This window comes from Cetorhinus maximus, chromosome 23 (genome assembly GCF_964194155.1).
Source record: "Cetorhinus maximus chromosome 23, sCetMax3.hap1.1, whole genome shotgun sequence".
Taxonomy (NCBI): Eukaryota; Metazoa; Chordata; class Chondrichthyes; order Lamniformes; family Cetorhinidae; genus Cetorhinus; species Cetorhinus maximus.
The window spans coordinates 13,548,977-13,570,987 of NC_135901.1; the positions used below are offsets into that span (position 1 = coordinate 13,548,977).

A 22,011-nucleotide genomic window follows, 5' to 3' on the forward strand; every position below is an offset into this window, starting at 1 on the left:
GAGAGGGGTCTTATGCATTGACATGTCGACAAGAACTTAGACATGACCTCCTAAAATTGTGACTTCCACCCACTTTAAAGACAATAACAGCAGGTGCATGTGGAAACCTTCATGTTCATTTCAAGTCATACACACCATCCTGACTTGGATTCTCTGTTTCTTCATCATTGCTGGGCGAAAATCCTGCAATCCCTTACCTAACAGCATTGTCAAAGTGCCTCCAGCACAAGGACTGGTGTGGATAAAGAAGGCCCACAATCAGCTTCGTGTGGAGCAGGTTGGATTTCACAGGATGTGGGCATTGCTGGCGAGGCCAGCATTTATTGCCCATCACTAATTGCCCTTGAGAAGGTGGTGGTGAGCCACCTTATTGAGCTGCTGCAGTCTATGTAGTGTAGGCACACCACACTGCTGCTGGAAAAGAGTTCCAGGATTTTGATCAGCTGATAGTGAAGGAACGGTGATATAGTTCCACGACAAGATGCTGAGTGGCTTAGAGGGAAAATTGCAGGTGGCGGTGATCCATGAGTCTGCTGGCCTTGTCCTTCTAGGTGATAAAAGTCGTGTGTTTGAAGATGCTGTCGAACAAAACTTAGCGAGTTGCTGCAGTGCATCTCATAGATGATACACATTGTTGCCACTCTGCAACGGTGGTGGAGGGAGTGGATATTTAAGCTGGTTGGTGGAGTGTCAATCACGCAGGCTGCTTTGTCCTGGATGTTGCCAAGCTTCTCGAGTGTAACTGAAGCTGCACTCATCCGCTATATTTGCTGGCCTTGCTGGCAAAAGCCCACACCCCAAGAATTAATTTGAAAAACTAAATGGAAATGAATTAAAAGCCTTTACTGAAATTATTGCTCTGAAGAGAATACTTGTTTACTTTGTAGGGGCTGTGTCTGTTTAGCAACCGAACATCCCAGAGGAATCTATCTCCCCTGGCAGTCCACACATTGGGAATTTTGAGGATTAACTGGGCTGAAAACTACACAGAAGATTCTCCCCGTCCCCATTCCTTTTCAAACTGATACAACAATAAAGATCCACTCAGGAGGCCAGGGACAGGCAAGGGCATCCAACTCCAATCCTGAGGCAAATACTGGAAATATTATGTTGTTTAAACAGAATATGTGCAGAGTGAACCGTAAAAGATTTCCATTCTGTTGAGTTTTTGCCAGGATGCAGGAAAACACTTACCTGCAGCTGCTCATTAATGGTGGCCATCCCTCCCACAAATCCCCGCGCCCCTGAAACCGCTCTATCCAACTCGCTCCTTTCTCCAGGCGCTGAGAGTGCGCATGCTCCCCCGGACCAGCCGCGGGGCATTCTGGGCGGCTCCTTTGTTGTGAGTCGGACTCAGTGCAAACGGGAGAAGAAACCGGGAAGCGGCGGCGAGGACGGGGGAGGCGCTGCAGCATCGCTTTAATGGGCAGCCCCGACCCCCAGCCTCCCAGCCCGGGGAGATCACCGCACGGCTGCCGGGCCCGGCCGCTCTCATTCGGCCTCTGAGAGCCGCACTCGCTGCTCCTGAGGCTGCGCTTGCCCCCCGCTCAGTTTCTCCATTGAATCCTGTTTCTCTCCTTGTTTCTCCCAACTCAGATTCACCGCCTCATTTTCTTTTCTTCCTCTGAACCCCTGAACTCCATCTGACAGGGTCATGTTGGAGAGCGGGCATTGACTGTCCTGGGAAACAACAGCAAGAGGAGCTCAGAGGCCGGAGGAGCAAAGGAGCAGCGAGTTCAGTCACCAATCGGGGGGGATTGAGGACTGGATCCTGAGTCAGTCAGTCAGGGGAGTCGGAGTGAACCCCTGGGGAATCATTCATCTCTGAAAAATTAAATGAGTATCTCTTTAATCAAAAATACAATTTAACATTTATCAGTTTAATTTTTAAAAATTCTTTGTTATCTCAATCCTAGACATCGCTGCAGGAATTCCTCAGGACAGTATCCTGGGCCCAACCATCTTCAGCTGCTTTATCAATCATAAATCAGACTTGGGAATATATTGCCGTTCCTTCATTGTCGCTGGGTCAAAATCCTGGAACTCCCTTCCTAACAGCGCCGACACCACATGGACTACAGCAGTTCAAGGAAGTGAACAGGAAGATTTGCTGACAGGAAACTCAAACCAAAAATCACGTCAAAATCTGACAGATTCACTCAATACATCAGGTGCTGGATATCATTGAAACTTAAATGTAGAAGGAGAAATGTTTTAACCAATTGCACGGCGTGAAAAAACATCCAATCATTCACAGCGGGGATAAACTGTATACGAAGTTTGGTCTGACCATCCAACATGGACAGCCACGAGGACACCGGCACCATGGAGAAACCGTGGAAATGTGGGGACTGTGGGAAGGGATTTGGTTCCCCGTCAAAGCTGGAAATTCATCAACGCAGTCACACTGGGGAGAGGTCATTCACCTGCTCCGTGTGTGGGAAGGGATTCACTAGTTCATCCAACCTTCTGAGACACCAGCACATTCACACTGAGCAGAGTTCAGTCATCTGCTCCGTGTGTGGGAAGGCAATCGGTCATTCATCAAACTTTCTGAGGCACCAGCAAACTCACAGTGGAGAGAGGCCGTTCACCTGCTCTGTGTGCGGGAAGGGATTCACTCAGTCATCCTACCTGCTGACACACCAGCGCATTCACACAAGGGAGAGACCGTTCATCTGCTCCTTGTGTGGAGAGGGATTTAACCAATTATCCAGGCTTCTGAATCACCAGAGAATTCACACTGGGGAGAGCCCATACACCTGCTTTATCTGTGGCAAGGGATTTCATCGGCCTTCCAAACTACTGACACACCAGCGAATTCACACTGGGGAGAGGCCATTCACCTGCTCCATGTGTGGGAAGGGATACACCAATTCATCTGACCTGTTGACACATCAGCGAGTTCACACTGGCGAGAGGCCATTCACATGTTCCGTGTGTGGAAAAGGATTCATTCGGTCATCCCACCTTCTGACACATCAACTTGTTCATACTGATCAGAGACCTTTTAAATGTTCTGAGTGTGAGAAGACCTTCAAAAGTGAAAAGGATCTGATGACACACCAACGAGTTCACACTGGGGAGAGGCCATTCACCTGCTTCGTGTGTGGGAAGGGATTCACTCAGTCATCCACCTTGCTGACACATCAGCGAGTTCACAAGTGACTATGGGGATTGAAATCTGTGGTTACTGTTGCTGTTAATCCTGTTCAGGATTGAATTCTTTCATTCTGACAGATGGAGTTTGTTTCTGCTGAAATATAATTGTGTAAAGATGAGTGGCAGCTCAGAAGACTGGACAGAATTTAAAAAAAGAAGAGGATGACTGAAAGATTAATAAAGAGGGAAAAATTCGAATATGAGAGAAAGCTAGTTAGAAATATAAAGACAGATAGTAAGAGTAAATATTGATATTTAAAAATGAGAAGTGTTAACCAAGTGAAGGTTGCTCCTATAGAAAGTGAATCAGGGGAGTTATTAATGGAAAATAAGGAGATGGAAGATTAATTGAAGAGGTATTTTGCATCGTCTTCACTGTAGAGGGTACAAGTAACTTGCCAGAAATGGCTGTAAATCAGAAATTGGAAGGGAGGGAGGAACTCAAGAAAATTACAATCACCAGGGAAGTGGTATTGAGCAAATTGTTGGAGCTGCGGGCTGACAAGTCCCCCTGTCCTGATGGATCCTGGGGTCTTAAAAGAAGTGGCTAGTGAGATAGTTGATGCATTGATTTTAATTTTCCAAAATTCATTAGATTTGGAGAAGGTTCCGTCAGATAGGAAAAGAGAAAATGTAACTCCTTTATTCAAAAAGGGAGGGAGACAGAGAGCAGAAAACTATAGGCCAGTTACTTAACTTCTGTCATAGGGAAAATGTTAGAAGCATTATAACAGGGCACTTAGATAAATTCAAGGTAATCAGGCAGAGTCAACAAGGTTTTGTGAGAGGGAAATCATGTTTAACCAATTTATTGGGGCTCTTTGAAGAAGTAATAGGTGCCGTGGATAAAGGAGAACTGGTGGATGTACTGTACCTATATTTCCAGAAGGCATTTGATAAGGTGCCTCATTAAAGGTTATTGTGGAAAATGAAATCTCATGGTGTAGGGGGTAACATATTGACATGAATAGAAGATTAGCTAGTTAACAGGAAGAAGAGAGTAGGCATAAATGGGTCTTTTTCTGATTAGCAGGATGTGATGAGTGGTGTGCCACAAGGATCAGTGCTGGGACCTCAACTCTTTACAATTTATATAAATGATCTGGATGAAGGAACCGATGGTACGGTTGTTAAATTTGCTGATGACACACAGGTAGGAAAATAAATTGTGAAGAGGACATAAGGAGGCTACAAAAGGATCCAAACAGGTTAGGTGAGTGAGCAAAGATCTGGCAAATGGAATATAATGTGGGAAAATGTGACAATGTCCATTTTGGCAGGAAGAATAAAAAAAGGAGCATATTATTCAAATGGTGAGAGATTGCAGAGCTCTGAGATTCAGAAGGATCTGGGTGCCCTGGTGCATGAATCGCAAAATATTAGCATGCAGGTGCAACAAGCAAAACTGAAAGAATGTTATTGTTCATTGTGAGGGGAATTGAATACAAGAGTAGGGAGGTTATGCTTCAGTTATACAGGGCACTGGTGAGCCCACATCTGGAGTACTGTGTGTAGTATTGGTCACCTTATTTATGGAAGGATGTAAATGCATTGGAAGCAGTTCAGCGAAGGTTTAGTAGATCAATACCAGGAATAGGCAGGCTGTCTTATGAGGAAAGTTTGGACAGACTAGGCTTATATCTGTTGGAGTTTAGACGGGTAAGAGGCAACTTGACTGAAACACATAAGCTTATGAGGGGCCTTGTCAAGGTGGATGTGGAAAGGATGCTTTCTCTTCTGAGAGAATCTTGAACTAGGGGTCACTGCTTAAGGGGTCGCCCATTTAAGAAAGAGATGAGGAATTTTTTTTTCTCCATAGGGTTGTGAGACTTTGGAATTCTCTTCCTCAAAAGGCAGTTGAGGCAGAGTCTTTGAATATCTTTAAGGCAGAGATAGATAGATTCTTGATAAGCAAGGGGTGAAAGGTTATCGGGGTAGGCAGGAATGTGTAGTTGAGATTACAATCAGATCAGCCATGATCTTATTGAATGGCGGAACAAGCCCGAGGGGCCGAGTGGCCTACTCCTGCTCTTAATTCGTATGTTCGTATATAAGTTAATAAACCATATCAATGGGCTGCTGTTTAATATTCTGGATAAATGTCACATAGCATGTCAAACTTTGTTTTTCACACATTGTTGTACAATTTTGTCTTTCCCACCTGAGTGTTTAACATCACCTGGCTGGAGCTCAGAAAGGACAATCTGAGGGAGGATCATACGGCAGGAACAGAACATTAGCCTGGACACAGCCCTTCAGGGTCACACTGAGAGGAACAAATGACACTTTGGTCTTTCTCATCTCTCTTCACTGACAGCAAAACCCACATGTGGGTAAGTCCTGAGGTGTGTAAGAAATGTGTCACAGCCACTTCTATGCAGTACGTACAGCCTAAAGATGACCAAGTTCAGACTGTGTGGAGTCCAAGGCCACATAGAAAAGTGGATGGAAAAATATAAACTCCCTGTAAATCTAACCCTCTGATTTCTGTTTGGAACCATCGTGGTTCAAAGCTCCTAGGCACAGAGCAGAAGGTTCCTTTACAACTGTGGTTGTTCAACCTGAGTCAGGCAGTCTGGGAATGTGCTTTTAAATCAGAGATTGATGTAAAACTGTGCTATGTTCCTGACTGAAACTGAAATGGCAGGAATAAGTCTCCAATTTAAAAATGACTGTGGTGATTATTCTGAAGTTTTTAAGGTTTATTAATGACAGTCCTGAGTCCACTACTTTAAACCAATGTCAACAACAACTTGTGTTGACATAACACCTTTAAAAAGTGAGACATAGTTAAAAATAAATAATGTAAAGTCTGCATTGAAATAACACATGGAGGAATTCAGATGATCCTTTTAACTACTGGGAGAATTATACAACAGACATCTGATTTCCAGATAAAGAAGGACCTGCACCGTGTTTTCAAGAATTCCCTGTTATATTGATGTGTGTGTGTTAGATCCTAGGATTTTGTTGTAGTCTTCCTCAGTATTAACTGTACTTCCCAATTTGGTAATCAATTAATTCATGTTAGCGGGAAATAAAGGAATACAGTAATGGTCAAGGGACTTGACTTAAAATATCCCAGCATGCAAAACCACAATTGCTAAGTAGTTAACATTTAAAGTTCAGGCTGGGACAGAGAGAATGCTGAACCTTGCACATTCTCAGGGCTTGTGAGCATTAGCAAGGCCATATTGGACGAAGAAGAATGTAAATATGATAGATTGGGAGTTTTGGGAGCTAGACTGGAGTCAGAGGATGGCAATAACAGATTAAGTGTGCTCTTCAACAGATAGGGGAAGGACAGATGGTTCCAGCTTAGATAGGAAGGCAGGTCTCTGCCTGGGTGAAGGTGGGGTCAGATAATGCATGTACTTTTGTACCAGAGACTTGTCTGTTTAACGTAAACCTATATGTTGACGAGATCGAAATCTGGAAATTGTTCTTGTACGTGACCAATAATGTATAAATATGATGAACACTTGTAGTTTAGCAGAGTACTTTCTCAAGCTACATTGAGATGGTGCCCTCCTTGCAATTGCTCGAATAAACAATCGTAACCTGTACCTGAGTCTCCTGTGGTCCGTTCATCAAAGACACCACAACAATTCATAAATAAATCAGTTCATCACTTCCTCGTGTCATTGTACATTCTGCTACTGAATTAAAGATTTAATGAATTGTGCAACAAAGTTTTGTTAACTGGGAATTCTTATCTGTGATTTACTGAAATTCTGCTCCCAAATTTTAAAATTGGGTTTCTGATTTCTGAGTCCAAATTGTTTATGTAAATTGTGAGTAACAGTGGCCCCAGCATTGCTTCCTGTGGAGCATCAATTCCCATCTTTTACCAGTCTGAGTCACTTTGCTTAACCTCTGCTCTCTGTTTTCTGTTTTGTAACCAGCTTGTTATCCATAACAGTGTGTACAACCTACAGGGTAACCAAGATCAGGCTGTGTGGTGTGAAGGTCCAGGTGGCAGAATGGATGGAAAGATGGCTACAAAACAGTATTCAGAGGGTTAGATTTACAGGGAGTTTGGAGCCATCTTTTCATCCATTCTGCTCTGTGGCCTGACCTTCACCCAGACCATCAATATAAAGGGGTTTATCTGTAATACCGATAGGAAAGTAGGGGCTGCAATTATGCAAAGATGTCCTGTATTGTCTAAAATCTCCCACCAGGGCTGATCACCAGGGTGGCCATAGACCGCTCAATATCTATTGATGGCTTAACTTTTTGTTGTTGCTTCTGTTCAAGATGTTGTCCATTATAGATTAAGGTTCAGAGAAAGTGCTGGAATTAGATAGTCAAAACTGCTTTGAGTCCCTGGAGCGTAATGTTTACTTGAATTTCTATAACATTTTGGTCCTTACAGACACTGATACTTTATCCCCAGTCCTAGTCAGTAGTCAGGTTGGCGGTGTGAGGCAAAACCTGGTCCACCTGATCGATAGGAAGTGTATCCATGTGGGTTTGTGTGTGTGTGTGTGTGTCAAACCAAGTGGAAGGTCCGATGTCCTTTGTAACAACATGAAGAGTCTTTTTTTCCAGATCCCTTCCTTTCCTCTCACTATTATCCTCAGTTAGTTTAGAAAATCCTTCTGTACATCATCTTCCAACATGCTACTGTCTCCACTAAATACTTCCATCAGTCTTACTAGCAATGGGATCACTGATATCACAGGAATCAGTTCTGAAATACTGTCACTCTGATTTAAAGTCTTCCTGGAGTAAGACATTGATCCAGATCTTCCCACCTAACACCAATCCATATTCCCATCTGAGTTCCAGATTTTAATGTGATTGTCCCATATGTTTAGCATCCGTTCATCTGTGAGAGATGATGGGAATGCAGCCTCAGAACTTTGGTGAGATCAGATGAGATGATCTGCTGCACTCCATCTGATGGCTGAACAAGCCGATACTGTAAAGGCAAAAGTGCCCCGTATGAAGGTATTCCCTACTCCTGTTGTGGGATTATCTCTGCTGACACCTTGATTGTCTGTGTTGGAGTTTCTGAAACCACATGTCGCTGTGGTGGTGAACTCCTGCCCACAGCTGGTGTTTCCAATTGCATCAATCATTAGTTAGCTTCCCACTTGTCATGATTAATGTCGAGGGCTTTCATGTCTCATCTTTGAAGCTTTGATGTGATTGTGCAATATAGAAAACATATCAAACTCCTTTAAACCTGTTTCAGCACATTCCCTTCACACATATTACAACAGATTGTCTTTGAGATCAGTTTTTCCTTTACATTCTGTGTTGTTCTGAATGATGACAGTATTAATCTTCTCCCTAACCTGTCCTAAACCCTCCTGCCTGTTCATTTATTGAAACCAAGGACTCCCCTTGTTGTGGTGACATTCCCTGTCTGCCCAGTTATTCCTTTAAGTTTGTGCCTCGTTTCACCATGTTCCCAAATTTCAGTAATAAATGTTGAAATGTTTGCTCCACGTCCACAGGGTTTCATCTGTTTAAAGCCAAAAACAGAAAGGTCCCAGCTTTCTCCTGGAGTTTGGGACAAATCAGTTTTCAAAATGATGCAGAGTTTCAGCCAATGAGGGAGACCCGCGCTCGACCCCGCCCCTCATTCACTCCGATTGGTTGGAGGGCCAACCGCACCCCCTTGATCCTGCAGTCCCGCCCCCATTCACCATTGGTCCGGAGCTGCCGTCAATCACCTGGACATTGTGACGTTTGCATGTGCAGTGTGGCTGCTGGAACTGGACATCAGTGCGCAGGTGCAGTCCCGCCTCGAGTTTGGAGCATGTGCAGTGTGAGTGAGGGCGACGGAAAGCTGCTTGTTTGTCAGGTCCGCAGCCGGTAAGATAAAGGGCGGAATTGAGGGAGAGATGCAGCCGGCCGGTGGACGGGCAGGTTTCGTAAACACCTTGAGCCGTTCTGAAGCCAGAATAACAAGCTACCGGTTCCTCGCTGGTATCTGTGGGCGGCAGTTCCCCCGATCCGCGTCCCTAGGTGAGAGACCCGGGTTAACGGCCGCCATCTTGTGCAGCAGGGCGCATGCGCGATCATCCCTGTCCCTGTCAACAGGAGGAGATGATATTGTGTATTTCTATCCTGGACTGACAGGGATGGATTTTGGAAACTCCTTTTACAGGGGATTAGAAGGGGAAGATTTACACACAGCAAACTCAACTCAAGAGAAATGTTTGTCCCTTCTCAGTGTCTATCCTGGATTTATCGTGACGGTTATTGTAAACTTACAGGGCACTGGAAGTGGAGGATTGACAGACGGGAAACTCAAACCAAACATCACATCAACATCTGACAGAGTCACTCGATTAATCAGGACCTAAATATCATCAAAGTTTGAATGTGGAAGTGAAACAGTTTGTCTGTAGGCAAAGGTTTCAGGTAAGTATGTGAATAATGAACTGGGGGAAAGCCAATTTCCGTGGGGTAAGAATGGATCTGACCCAATTAAGTTAGAATCAAAGGTTGGCAGGTGAAACTGGAACTGAAAAATTGGCTGCCTTTGAAAAAGAGGTAGTTTAGACACAGTCAAGGTTTATTCCCACAAGGCAAAAGATAGGGGCAAGAAGTCCAGAGCTCTCACGATGACTAAAACGACAGAGATTAAGATGAAGAAGAAAAAATGTGCTTCTTGCAGATGTCAGGTGTAAAATAGAACTAAGCTGAATAAAAAAAGTTCAAAGCAGAATTGGAAAAGCAATTAAGAGAAGCAAAGAGAGAGTATGAAAAGAGATTAGCAGGTAACTTAAAAATTAAAATGTCTTCTGTAGGCATACAACTAGGTAAAGGGTGATAAAGGTATGGGTGGGGCTGATTAGGGACCACAAAGGGGATTTACACATAGAGGCAAGGGGCATAGCTGAGGTATTAAACTAACAATTTGCACCTGCCTTTACCAAAGAAAAAGACGTTGCACAGGTCCTGATGAGAAAGGAGATAGCTGAGACCCTGGAAGGGTTTAAAATTGATGAGATATTGGATAAGCTGTCTGTACTGAAAGATAGACAAGGTACCAGGATGGTTTCCATCCACAGATACTGAGGGACCGGAATCTCAGGAGGCTTCACACCGCTGGCTGCTCGTGAGGAAGTGATCTCCGATCAGATTAATGTGCTTCTGCTGTGAGTATTTAATAAAGTGTCCGAACCTCTCATTGTGCTTCCTGTCCAATATCCCCCTTGCCATGGATCTTCCAATTTACCAACTGGGGGAAAAAAATGGCTGTTCACTGATTGGTCTCGATGGCGGCTGGTTTATCTAGAATGCCCTGTGGGTCAGAAAGTCCCCTATCAATGAGAACAGGAACCCAGAGCGCCAGCGTGGGGACCGGGCTGTGCTCTGAGGCAGGGGCACAGCTGGGCGATGTTACTGAGGTGGAAATGGGTGGTTTTAGTGATTTGTAGTGAGTAGCTCAGCTTGGGCTGAAATTTGACAACAAGATTGTGAATAGTCTGGTTCAGCCTCAGAGAGCTGCAAGAGGGATGGAGTCGGTGGTTAGGGAGTGGAGACAATGGCTTTCATCTTCCCAACATTTAAATGGAGGAAATTTCTGCTCATCCAGTACTGGATGTCAGACAAGTTAGGACAGTGTGTGAGTTGGAGGTGATGGTGTTCATTGACACCTGTTACCTTCGTACTTCTAGGTAGGGGATGTTGAGGGTTTGGGATATTCTGCCAAAGTTCTGGTTGAGCTGAAGATGTATTGAACACATCTTCACCCCCTGCACCTCCCACCTCTCTCTTTCATCCCATGGAGGCCAGAGTCTTGTGTAGACCCAGACCAGGTGGCAGGTTCCATTCCCTGAAGGACATTAGTGAACCAGTTGGGTTTTTATGACAATCCGGCAGTTTTCATGGTCACTTTTCCCTCATGCCGGCCCCACAAATTACCAGATTCATTCAGCTCAATTTCACAACCTGCATTTGTGTTTTTGTGGATTCTCTCTCACACCTTTTTTTCTGTTTTAAATCAATTTCACAGGGTATTAGAAGGGGAGGATTTGCAGTCAGGAAACAGAAACAAAACATCACAGCAGAATCTGACATTCGCCCTGAATATCATTTGATTTTGAACATGGAAGGAGAAAGTACCGTTCACAGTGGAGAGAAATCGTACATGTGTCCTGTGTGTGGACGAGGCTTCAACCGATCATCTGGCCTGTCAAGACACAAGCGCAGCCACATCGGGGAGAAACCATGGAAATGTGGGGACTGTGGGAAGGGATTCAGATTCCCGTCAGAGCTGGAAGAGCATCGGCGCAGTCACACTGGGGAGAGGCCGTTCACTTGCTCAACGTGTGGGAAGGGATTTACTCTTTCAAGCTACCTGTTGAGCCACCAGCGAGTTCACAGTGAAGAGAGACCTTTTAAATGCCCAGACTGTGGGAAGTGCTTTAAAAGTTCCTGTGAGCTGATGTCCCATCAACGTGTTCACACTGACGAGAGACCATTTAAATGCTCTCACTGCGGTACTGGGTTCAGGCGATCATCTCAACTCACTGTACACCAGCGAATTCACACTGGGGAGAGGCCGTTCACCTGCCCCGAGTGTGGGAAGGGATTCACTCAGTCATCCCACCTGCTGACACACCAGCAAGTTCACACAGGGGAGAGACCTTTCATCTGCTCTGAGTGTGGGAAGGGATTCACTGCCTCATCCTACCTGCTGAGACACCAGCGAGTTCACACTGGGGAGAAGCCATTCACCTGCCCCCAGTGTGAGAAGGGATTCACTCAGTTATCTAGCCAGCTGAGACACCAGCGAGTTCACACTGGGGAGAAGCCATTCACCTGCCCCCAGTGTGGGAAGGGATTCACTCAGTTATCTAGCCTGCTGACACACCAGCAAATTCACACTGGGGAGAGGCCATTCATCTGCCCTCAGTGTGGGAAGAGATTCACTACCTCATCCAACCTGCTGGCACACCAACGAATTCACACTGGGGAGAGGCCGTTCACTTGCCCCCAGTGTGGGAAGGCATTTATTCATCCATCCCACCTGCTGACACACCAACGAATTCACACTGGGGAGAGACCATTCACCTGCCCCCATTGTGGGAAGGGATTCACTACCTCATTCAAGCTGCTGGCACACCAACGAATTCACACTGGGGAGAGGCCATTCACCTGCCCTCAGTGTGGGAAGGGATTCACTACCTCATCCAACCTGCTGACACACCAGCGAGTTCACAAGTAACTAAAGTGGTGGGATTTTGCTGTTAATCACATCCAGGTCTGAACCATGTTCATTGGGATCTGTTCCTGCTGATGTTAATAAACTACAGACCACTTAGGAGGGCGAATATTCTGGATAAATATCAAATAAATTAGTTTTGTGTTAAAGACACGATGTGTTGAATCTTTTTAAATCTCTAACACAAGTTCATTCCTTTTGAAATGCTCTCCCTCCATCCTCACCCCCAACAACTGGTGTGAGGATCTCATGGAGCTTCTTTGTCACTAAGATTGAGACAATCGGATGAGCTGCCTCTGTTGCTTCCCTCCTTTCCACTCGCCCTCCCTAAAGTTCCCCAATACCTGAGCCCTGAACTCACATCTTTCTGTAGTTTCCCTTCCATCTCCCCTCATGCCCTCTCAGAGCTCATCTTGTCCATGAAATTCATCTCTTGCTCTATTGACCCTACACCCACTAAACTACTGATCACTCAACTTCCCCATTTTCACTGAATATGTCGACAGTTTTCTCTCTCAAGTCCTGTCCATCTTTCCTTCAAATCTGCCATCATTATACCCATAGAACTATAGAAAAGTTACAGCACAGAAGGAGGCCATTTGGCCCATCTTGTCCATGCCAGCCCGAGGACACCCAGGTGCCCTTTCTAATCCCACCTTCCTGCACCAGGCCCATAGCCCTGTAGCTTACATCACTTAAGGTGCAGATCCAGGTACTTTTTAAAGGAGTTTAAAGTTTCTGCCTCAACCACCAACTTGGGCAGCGAATTCCAGACACCCACTACCCTCTGCGTAAAAAAGTTCTTCCTCATGTTCCCCCCTACACCTTCTGCCACTTATCTTGAATCTACGGTCCCCTGAATCTAGAATTCTCTACCATGGGAAACAATTTTATCCTGTCCACTCTATCTATTCCCTTCATAATTTTGTACACCTCAATCAAGTCACCTCTCAGCCTTCTTTGTTCTAAGGAAAATAACCCCAACCTATCCAATCTCTCCTCATAGTTACACTTTTCTAACCCTGGCAACATTCTTGTAAACCTCCTCTGTACTCTCTCCAGAGCTATTATGTCCTTCCCATAATGTGGTGACCAGAACTGCACACAACACTCCAGTTGTGGCCTCTCCAGTGTTTTATACAATTCCAACATTGTATCCTTACTTTTATATTCTATACCTCTGCCAATGAAGGAGAGCATTCCATATGCCTTCTTTACAACCTTGTCTACTTGAACTGCTGCCTTCAGGGACCTGTGTACTTGTACGCCAAGATCTCTCACTTCATCTACCCCTCTCAGTATATTCCCATTTATTGTGTAATCCTTGTAACTGTTTGATCTCCCTAAATGTATGACCTCACACTTATCTATGTTAAAATCCATCTGCCACTTTACCGCCCACTCCACCAACCCATCTATATTGTTTTAGAGATTATGGCTATCCTTTACACTATCCACTACTCCGCCAATCTTTGTGTTAGCTGCAAATTTCCCAATTGTCCCCCCACGTTCACGTCCAAATCATTAATATATAACACAAACAGCAAAGGTCCCAACACTGAGCCCTGTGGAACACCACTTGAGACAACATTCCATTCGCAAGGGCATCCATCGAACATTACTCTTTGTTTCCTGTTACAAAGCCAACCTTTTATCCAGTTTGCAACATTACCCTGAATCCCATGGGCTTTTACTTTCCTGACCAATCTGCCGTGTGGGACCTTGTCAAATGCCTTGCTAAAATCCATGTACACAACATCCACTGTACTACCTTCATCAACCCTTCTTGTCACTTCTTCAAAGAATTCAATCAAATTTGTGAGGCAAGACCTTTCTTTAACAAATCCATGCTGACCATCCCTGACTAGCCCATGCCTTTCCACATGACAGTTAATCCTATCTCTCAGGATTGATTCTGCTAATTTGCTCACCACCGATGTAAGACAAACTGGCCTATAATTGTTTGGCATTTCCTTTGATCCCTTTTTAAACAATGGAACTATGTTTGCATTTCTCCAGTCCTCCGGTACCTCCCCTGTATCTAGTGAAGATTGGAAAATCATCCTCAGAGCATCTGCTATCTCCTCCCTGACTTCCTTCAGCAGCCTTGGAAACAATCCATCTGGCCCTGGTGACTTATCAACTTTCAAGGGTTTCAACCCTTCGAGTACTTCCTCTCTCTTTATGACTATCCAGTCCAATATCTCGCAGTGTTCCTCCTGGACTACTATATTTCCATCCTCCCTTTCCTTCGTAAACATGGAGACAAAATATTCATTCAAAACCCTTCCCACAGCCTCTGCATCTACACACAAGTTTCCATCTTCATCTCTGATAGGTCCCTTTTTCCTTAACTAACCTTTTAGCCTTCTTGAACCGCTGCAGTCTATGTGGTGTCGGTACGCACACAGTGCTGTTAGGGAGGGAGTTCCACGATTTTGACCCAGCGACAGTGAAGGAACGACGATATATTTCCAAGTCAGGATGGTGTGTGGCTTGGGGGGGGATCTTCCAGGTGGTGGTGTTACTATCTATCTGCAGCCCTTGTCCTTCTAGATGGCAGAGGTCTCAGCTTTGGAAGGAGCCTTGGTGAGTTGCTGCAGTGCATCTTGTAGATGGTACACATACTGTGTGAAGTTAAAGCACGTTGCTTGCAATCTCGATGTCATATTTGATCAGAAGGTGAGCTTCTGACCACAAATCTGCACTATCACTAAGACTGCCCATTTCCACCTCAGTAACATCGCCTGACTTTGCCCCTGTTTCAGCTCATCTGCTTCTGAAACTTACATCCATCAAACTGTTAACTTTAAACTTGATTATTCTAACACAATCGTGACCGGCCTCCCATATTCTACCTCCAGTAAACGTGAGATCATCCAAAAGTCTGCTGTCTATATCCTCACTCACACCAAGTCCCATTCGCCTACCATCCCATGCTTGCTGACCCACATTGGCTCCCGGTTCAGCAGCACCTCAATTTTAAAATGCTGATCCTTGTTTTCAAATCTCTCCATGGCCTCCCCTCTCCCAATCTCTATAATCTCCTCCAGCCCTACAACCCTCCAGGATCTCTGGGCCCAAGAACTGTCCCACATTCCCACCAAAGCTACACATCGATCCGCAGGAGCCTCCAGCCTGGAACTCGGAGTGGGAGAAGGGGGAAGAATGAGGAGACACAATATAGTCTGACACTCACAGCAACCTACAGTCTATTTATATTAATGGGATAGTGAGGCGGTTCAGAAACAATTAATTGAACTACAGAAAAGGTATGGCACAGAAAGAGGCCATTCAGCCCATCGTATCTATGCAGGCCGAAAAATAAAAAACTAGCCACCCATTCTAATCCTACCTTCCTGCACATGCTCCGTAGCCTTGCAGGTTACAGCACTTTGGATGCAGACCCAGGTACCTTTTAAATGAGTTGAGGGTTTCTGCCTCCACCGTCAAACCAAGCAGTGAATTCCAAACACCCACCACACTCTGGGTGAAGAGATTTTTCCTTAAGTCCCCTCTAATCTTCCTACCAAATCACGTTAAATCTATGGACCCTGGTAACTGACCTCTCAGCTAGGGAAAACAAGCCTTTACTGTCTATGCTATCGGGGCCCCTCATAATTTTGTGTACCTCAATTACGTCACCCCTCAGCCTCCTCTGTTCTAAGGAAAACAACCCTAGCCGATCCAATCTTTCTTCATAGCTGCAATTTTCCGGCCCTGGCAACATTCTTGTAAATCTGTCCTGCCACCTTCAGAGACCAGTGGACTTGCAGTCCAAGGTCTCTCACTCCCTTCAGCCCTCTCAATATCCTCCTGTTTACTGAGTATTCCCTTGCTTTGTTTGCTTTCCCCAAATGCATTACCTTGCACTTTTCTGGATTTAATTTCATTTGCCCTTTTCTGACCACTCACCAACACAATTCCTGTAGAAGATCTCATCAGGAAAACATTTTAGTTTCCCTTCTGTAAATCCTCCCCTTCTAACCCCCTGTAAAAGGAGTTTCCAAAATCCATTCCTGTCAGTCAGTGAGGCAAGTCTGGCCACAGGAGAGGTGCCAGAGGACTGGAGGACAGCCAATGTGGTCCCGTCATTCAAGAATGCAGGAAGGGATAAACCAGGGAACTACAGGCTAGTCAGTCTAACCTTAGTGGTGGGGAAACTATTGGAAGCAATTCTGGGGGATGGAATTAATCTACACTTGGAGAGGCAGGGATTAAACAAGAACAGTCAGCATGGTTTTGTTTAGGGGAGGTCATGTCTGGCCAATTTGATTGAATTTTCTAAAGAGGTGACCAGGTGTGCAGATGAGGGCAATGCATTATGACGTAGTCTACTTGGACTTCGGCAAGGCTTTTGATAAGGGCCCACATGAGAGACTGATAATGAAGGTAAGAGCCCATGGGATCCAGGGCAATTTGGCAAATTGGATCCAGAATTGGCTGAGTGGCAGGAAGCAGAGGGTGATGGTCGAGGGGTGTTTTTGTGACTGAATGCCTGTGTCCAGCGGGGTTCCACAGGGATCAGTGTTGGGTCTCTTGCTGTTTGCAGTATATATAAACGATTTAGACTTGAATGTAGGAGAATTGATCAGTAAGTTCATGGATGACACGAAAATTGGTGGGGTGGTAAATAGTGAGGAGGATAGCCTTAGATTGCAGGAGGATATAGTCAGGCTGGTCAGTTGCAAATGGAATTTAATCCAGATAAGTTTGAGGTGATGCACTTGGTATAGGACAAACAAGGCACGGGAATACACGATGAATGGTAGCACCCTGGGAAGTACCGAGGATCAGGGGGACCTTGGTGTGCACGTCCAATGGTCCCATAAGGTAGCTGAACAGGTAGATAAGGCATATGGGATACTTTCCTTTATTAGCCGAGGCATAGAATATAAGAGCAGGGAGGTTATGTTGGAACGGTATAAAATGCTGGTTTGGCCAGTTAGAGTGTTGCCTTTAGTTCTGGAATCCGAATTATAGGAAGGATGTGATTGCACTAGACAGAGTGCAGAGGAGATTTACCAGGATGTTGCCTGGGCTGGAGAGTTTTAGTTATGAGGAGAGATTGGATAGACTGGGGTTATTTTCCCTGGAGCAGAGGAGATTGAGGGAGGACATGATTGAGGTGTATAAAGTTATGTGGGGCAGAGATAGGGTAGACAGGAAGGGACTTTTCCCCTTGATGGAGGGATCAATAACCAGGGGGCATAGATTAAAGGTAAGGGGAAGGAGGATTAGAGGGGATTTGAGGAAGGATTTTTTCACCCAGAGGGTAGTGGGAGTCTGGAATTCACTGCCTGAAAGGGTGGTAGAGGCAGATACCCTCATAACATTTAATTTGGATGTGCACTTGCGATGCCATGGCATACAAGGCCATGGGCCTCCTGCTGGAAAATGGGATTAGAATTAGGTACTTGTTTGACCCACGCAGACTCGACGGGCCAAAGGACCTTTTTCTGTGCTGTCGACCTCTATGACCCCAGGATAGAAATTTACAACATTCTCTCCTGCTGACAGGGATGACCGCGCATGCGCCCAGCTGCACATTGCCCTCCCCCCATAAACCCGGGTCCAGCAGGAGCTCGGAGCTGCCGCCCGCTGGGTATAAAGGCGGGACTGGGAGTTTGTTATTCGAGGTCTGAAGCTTAAACAGGGTATTTAAGAAGCCTTCCCGCCGCCACCTCCCCCCACACGGGTTCCATTCCTCTCCGCCCGCCCGCCGGCTCCGCTCCTCCCTTCGGCTCCGCTCCTCCCTTGACGTTTCTCACCTGATCTTGATCGAATTGAAATGAGGCCGTCCAATTTCAACAATCAAACTGCGCATGCTCCAGTCACAGCCCCGCCCAGCGCGGTGTCTCCTGTCGTGAAGATAGGGCACAATCTGGGCCCCGGGGAATGCTGGGGAATAGCATCGCCATTAAATATCAATCTTTCAATAAACTCGAAATATCATTTTCATTCGATTGGAATTGCAGCCAAAGAGTTCGGATAATCTCGAAGTTGGGGGATGATAGGAAACTTGGAAGAATTGTAAACTTTGAGAAGCACAATGTTGAACTTCAAAAGGACGGAGGCAAGTTTGTGGAGTGGACAGATAGGTGGCAGATGATGTTCATTGCGGAGAAGTGTGAGGTGATTTTTGTTTTTATTCATTCAAGGGATGTGGGCTTCGCTGGCTGGGCCATCATTTATTGCCCATCCCTAGTTGCTCTTCAGAAGGTGGTGGTGAGCTGCCTTCTTGAACCGCTGCACTTCATGTGAAGTAGGTACACCCACTGTGCTGTTAGGAAAGGAGTTCCAGGATCTTGAACCAGCGAAAGTGAAGGAACGGTGATATATTTCCAAGTCAGGATGGTGAGTGACTTGGAGGGGAACTTTCAACTGGTGGCGTTCCCATCTATCTGCTGCCCTTGTCCTTCTAGATGGTAGTGGTCGTGGGTTTGTAAGGTGCTGCCGAAGGACCCTTGGTGAATTCCTGCAGTGCATCTTGTAGATGGTACACACTGCTGCAACTGTGTGTTGGTGGTGGAGGGAGTGAATGTTTGTGGATGTGATGCCAATCAAGCAGGCTGCTTTGTCCTGGACAGTGTCAAGCTTCTTGAGTGTTGTGGGAGCTGCACTCATCTACGCAAGTGGGGAGTATTCCATCACACTCCTGACTTGTACCTTTTAGATGGTGGACAGGCTTTGGGGAGTCGGGAGGTGAGTTACTCCTCGCATGATTCCTAGCCTCTGTCCTGCTATTGTAGCCATAGCATTTATATGGCTAGTCCAGTTAAGTTTCTGGTCAATGGTAACTCACAGAATGTTGATAGTGGGGGATTCAATGATGGCAATGCCGTTGAACATCAAGGGGAAATGGTTGGATTGTCTCTTGTTGGAGATGGTCTCTACCTGGCACTTGTGTGACGTGAATGTTACTTGCCACTTGTCAGCCTAAGCCTGGATATTATCCAGGCCTTGTTGCATTTGGACATGGACTGCTTGAGTATCCGAAGAATCGCGGAACAATGTGCAAACATCAGCGAACATCCCTACTTCTGACCTTATGATGGAAGGAAGGTCCATTGATGAAGTAGCTGAAGATTGTTGGGCTGAGGACACTACCTTAAGGAACTCCTGCAGTGATGTCCTGGAGCTGAGACGACTGACCTCCAACAACCACAACCATCTTCCTTTGTGCTAGCTATGACTCCAACCAGCGGAGAGTTTTCCTTATGATTCCCATTGACTTCAGTTTTGCTAGGGCTCCTTGATGCTGCACTCGGTCAAATGCGGCCTTGATGTCAAGGGCAATCACTCTCACCTCACCATGGGAGTTCAGCTCTCTTGTCCATATTTGAACTAAGGCTGTAATGAGGTCAGGAGCTGAGTGACCCTGGTGGAACCCAAACTGGACGTCAATGAGTAGGCTATTGCCAAGCAAGTACCGCTTGATAGCAATGTCGATGACCCCTCCCCATTACTTTACTGAAGATCGAGAGTAGGCTGATGGGGCAGTAATTGTCCGGGTTCGACTTGTCCTGCTTTTTGTGCACAGGACATACTGGAGCAATTTTCCACATAGCCGGGTAGATGCCAGTGGGTACTGGAGCAGCTTGGTAAGAGGCGTGGCAAGTTCTGGAGCATAAGTCTTCAGTACTATTGCCGGAATGTTGAGAGGGCCTATAGCCTTTGTAGTATCTCGTGCCTTGACATCATATGGAATGAATCGAATTGGCTGAAGGCTGGCATTTGTAATACTTGGGACCTCCGGAGGAAGCCGAGATGGATCATCCACTCAGCACTTCTGGCTGAAGATTGTAGCAAATGCTTCAGCCTAATCTATTGTACTGATGTTCTTGGCTCCTCCATCATTGAGGATGGAGATATTTGTGGAACCTCCTCCTCCAGTGAGTTGTTTAATTGTCCACCATCATTCACGACTGGATGTGGCATTTTGGTAGGAAGAACATGGAGAGACAATATGAAATAAAGATACAATTGTTCAGGGGGTGCTGGAGCAGAGGGACTTGGGTGTATATGTGCATAAATCATTAAAGGTGGCAGGACAGGTGGAGAGAGCAGTTAATAAAGCATACAGTATCCTGGGCTTTATCAATAGGGGCATAGACTACAAGAGCAAGTAGGTTATGCTGAGCTTATATATGACATTATTTAGATCTCAGCTGAAGTACTGTGTACAGTTCTGGGCACCACAGGAAGGATGTGAACGTGTTGGAGAGAGTGAAGAAGAGGTTTACGAGAATGGTTCCAGGGATGAGAAACTTCAGTTATGAAGATAGAGGTTGGGACTGCTCTCCTTGGAGAGGAGAAGGGTAAGAGGATATTTGATAGAGATGTTCAAAATCATGAGGGGGCTGGATAGAATTGGTAGGGAGAAACTTTTCCCACTTGTAAAAGGATCAAGAATGAGAGGGCACAGATTTAAAGTGATTTGCAAAAGAAGCAAATGTAACGTGAGAAAAAACTTTTTCACACAGTGAGTGGTTCAAGTCTAGAATGCACTGCCTAGAAGTGTAGTGGAGGCAGGTTCAATTGAGGCATTCAAGAGGGCAGTAGATGATTATTTTAATAGAAACAATGTGCAAGGGTGCAGGGAAAAGGCAGGAGAATGGTGCTCAGTCAATGCTTATTTAGAGAGCCCTGCAGACACGACGGCTGAATGGCTTCCTTCTGCACCGTAACATTCTGTGATTATGTTTCAGAAAGTTAGTGCATGGGTCCTCTGTCATAGTGCTCTCCTGGATGTGAATAACAGCATCGATAACTCCCTATGGTCAAATGTGAGCCTACTGATGTGTCACCAAGTAGCATACATGAATGAATCTTCTTCCACACACACATTTATACAACCTCTCACCAGCCGGAATGTACCCATTGTGCAACAAATCCTTTGAAAATTTAAATATGGAATGTTTACAGGTGGGAAAACTGAGTAAATCACTTCACACACATGAAGTATCTGAATGGTCTCCCTCTCACGTTACTGTGCTGGTGTGTCAGAAAGAAGGATGGCTCAGTGAATCCCTTTCCACATGCAGCTGGTGAACAGCCTTTCTGCATTGTGAATGTATCCACGAGTTAACAGGGAATTGAATGTCACCCCAGTCAACAGTAACTACAGCATGTTGTATATAGCGCCTTAGCCACAGTAAAAAGTTCCAAATCCCTTCACAGCTGTGTTAACAATCCCCACACTAGTGGGTAGATTCCCCACACCTCTGTGCTTGTGTCTCCAATTTGGTTCCCAGAACAGTGCCATCATTTCCATCCAAAAATTGAAATGCACCTATTTTGCCAAGGTAAGTGGTCAATTCAGTGATGTAACACCCCAGTGGTTGTAAGCAGCAGATCATCTGGCTCAGTATGAGATGTTCCTTGTTAGATGGGCTAGGAATGTAGTATAAACACAGCCTGACAGTTGCTTCATCAACTCCAAGTCACAGTCCACAGTTAAATGATCTGAGGGCCAAATGGACTCCTTTATCTCTCTCATTGCATATTGTTCGATAAGAATGAGATCACACCTAACTGATCATCTTTTATCAACTGGAGTAGGTCATTCAGCCCTTCGAGCCTGCTCTGCTATTCAGTTAGACTCTGGCTGATCAATTCATCTCCTCAGAACTTGAGGGACAATTTCCTGAACA

At 45.5% G+C, this 22,011-nt stretch overlaps 2 protein-coding genes across 2 annotated transcripts in view; one reads left to right on the forward strand and one right to left on the reverse strand.

Annotated features, from left to right (window-relative positions):
• LOC144697817 (uncharacterized) overlaps positions 1–22,011 on the reverse strand; it is a 528,726-nt gene that overhangs the window by 438,619 nt on the left and 68,096 nt on the right. The gene's annotated exons all lie outside the window — the stretch shown is intronic.
• Positions 1,296–12,364, forward strand: LOC144697825 (uncharacterized). The gene is made up of 3 exons (XM_078569806.1): positions 1,296–1,342; positions 2,664–2,960; positions 11,644–12,364. The coding sequence occupies exons 1-3, from the start codon at positions 1,296–1,298 to the stop codon at positions 12,356–12,358; spliced, it is 1,059 nt and encodes a 352-aa protein (XP_078425932.1). The 3' UTR covers positions 12,359–12,364.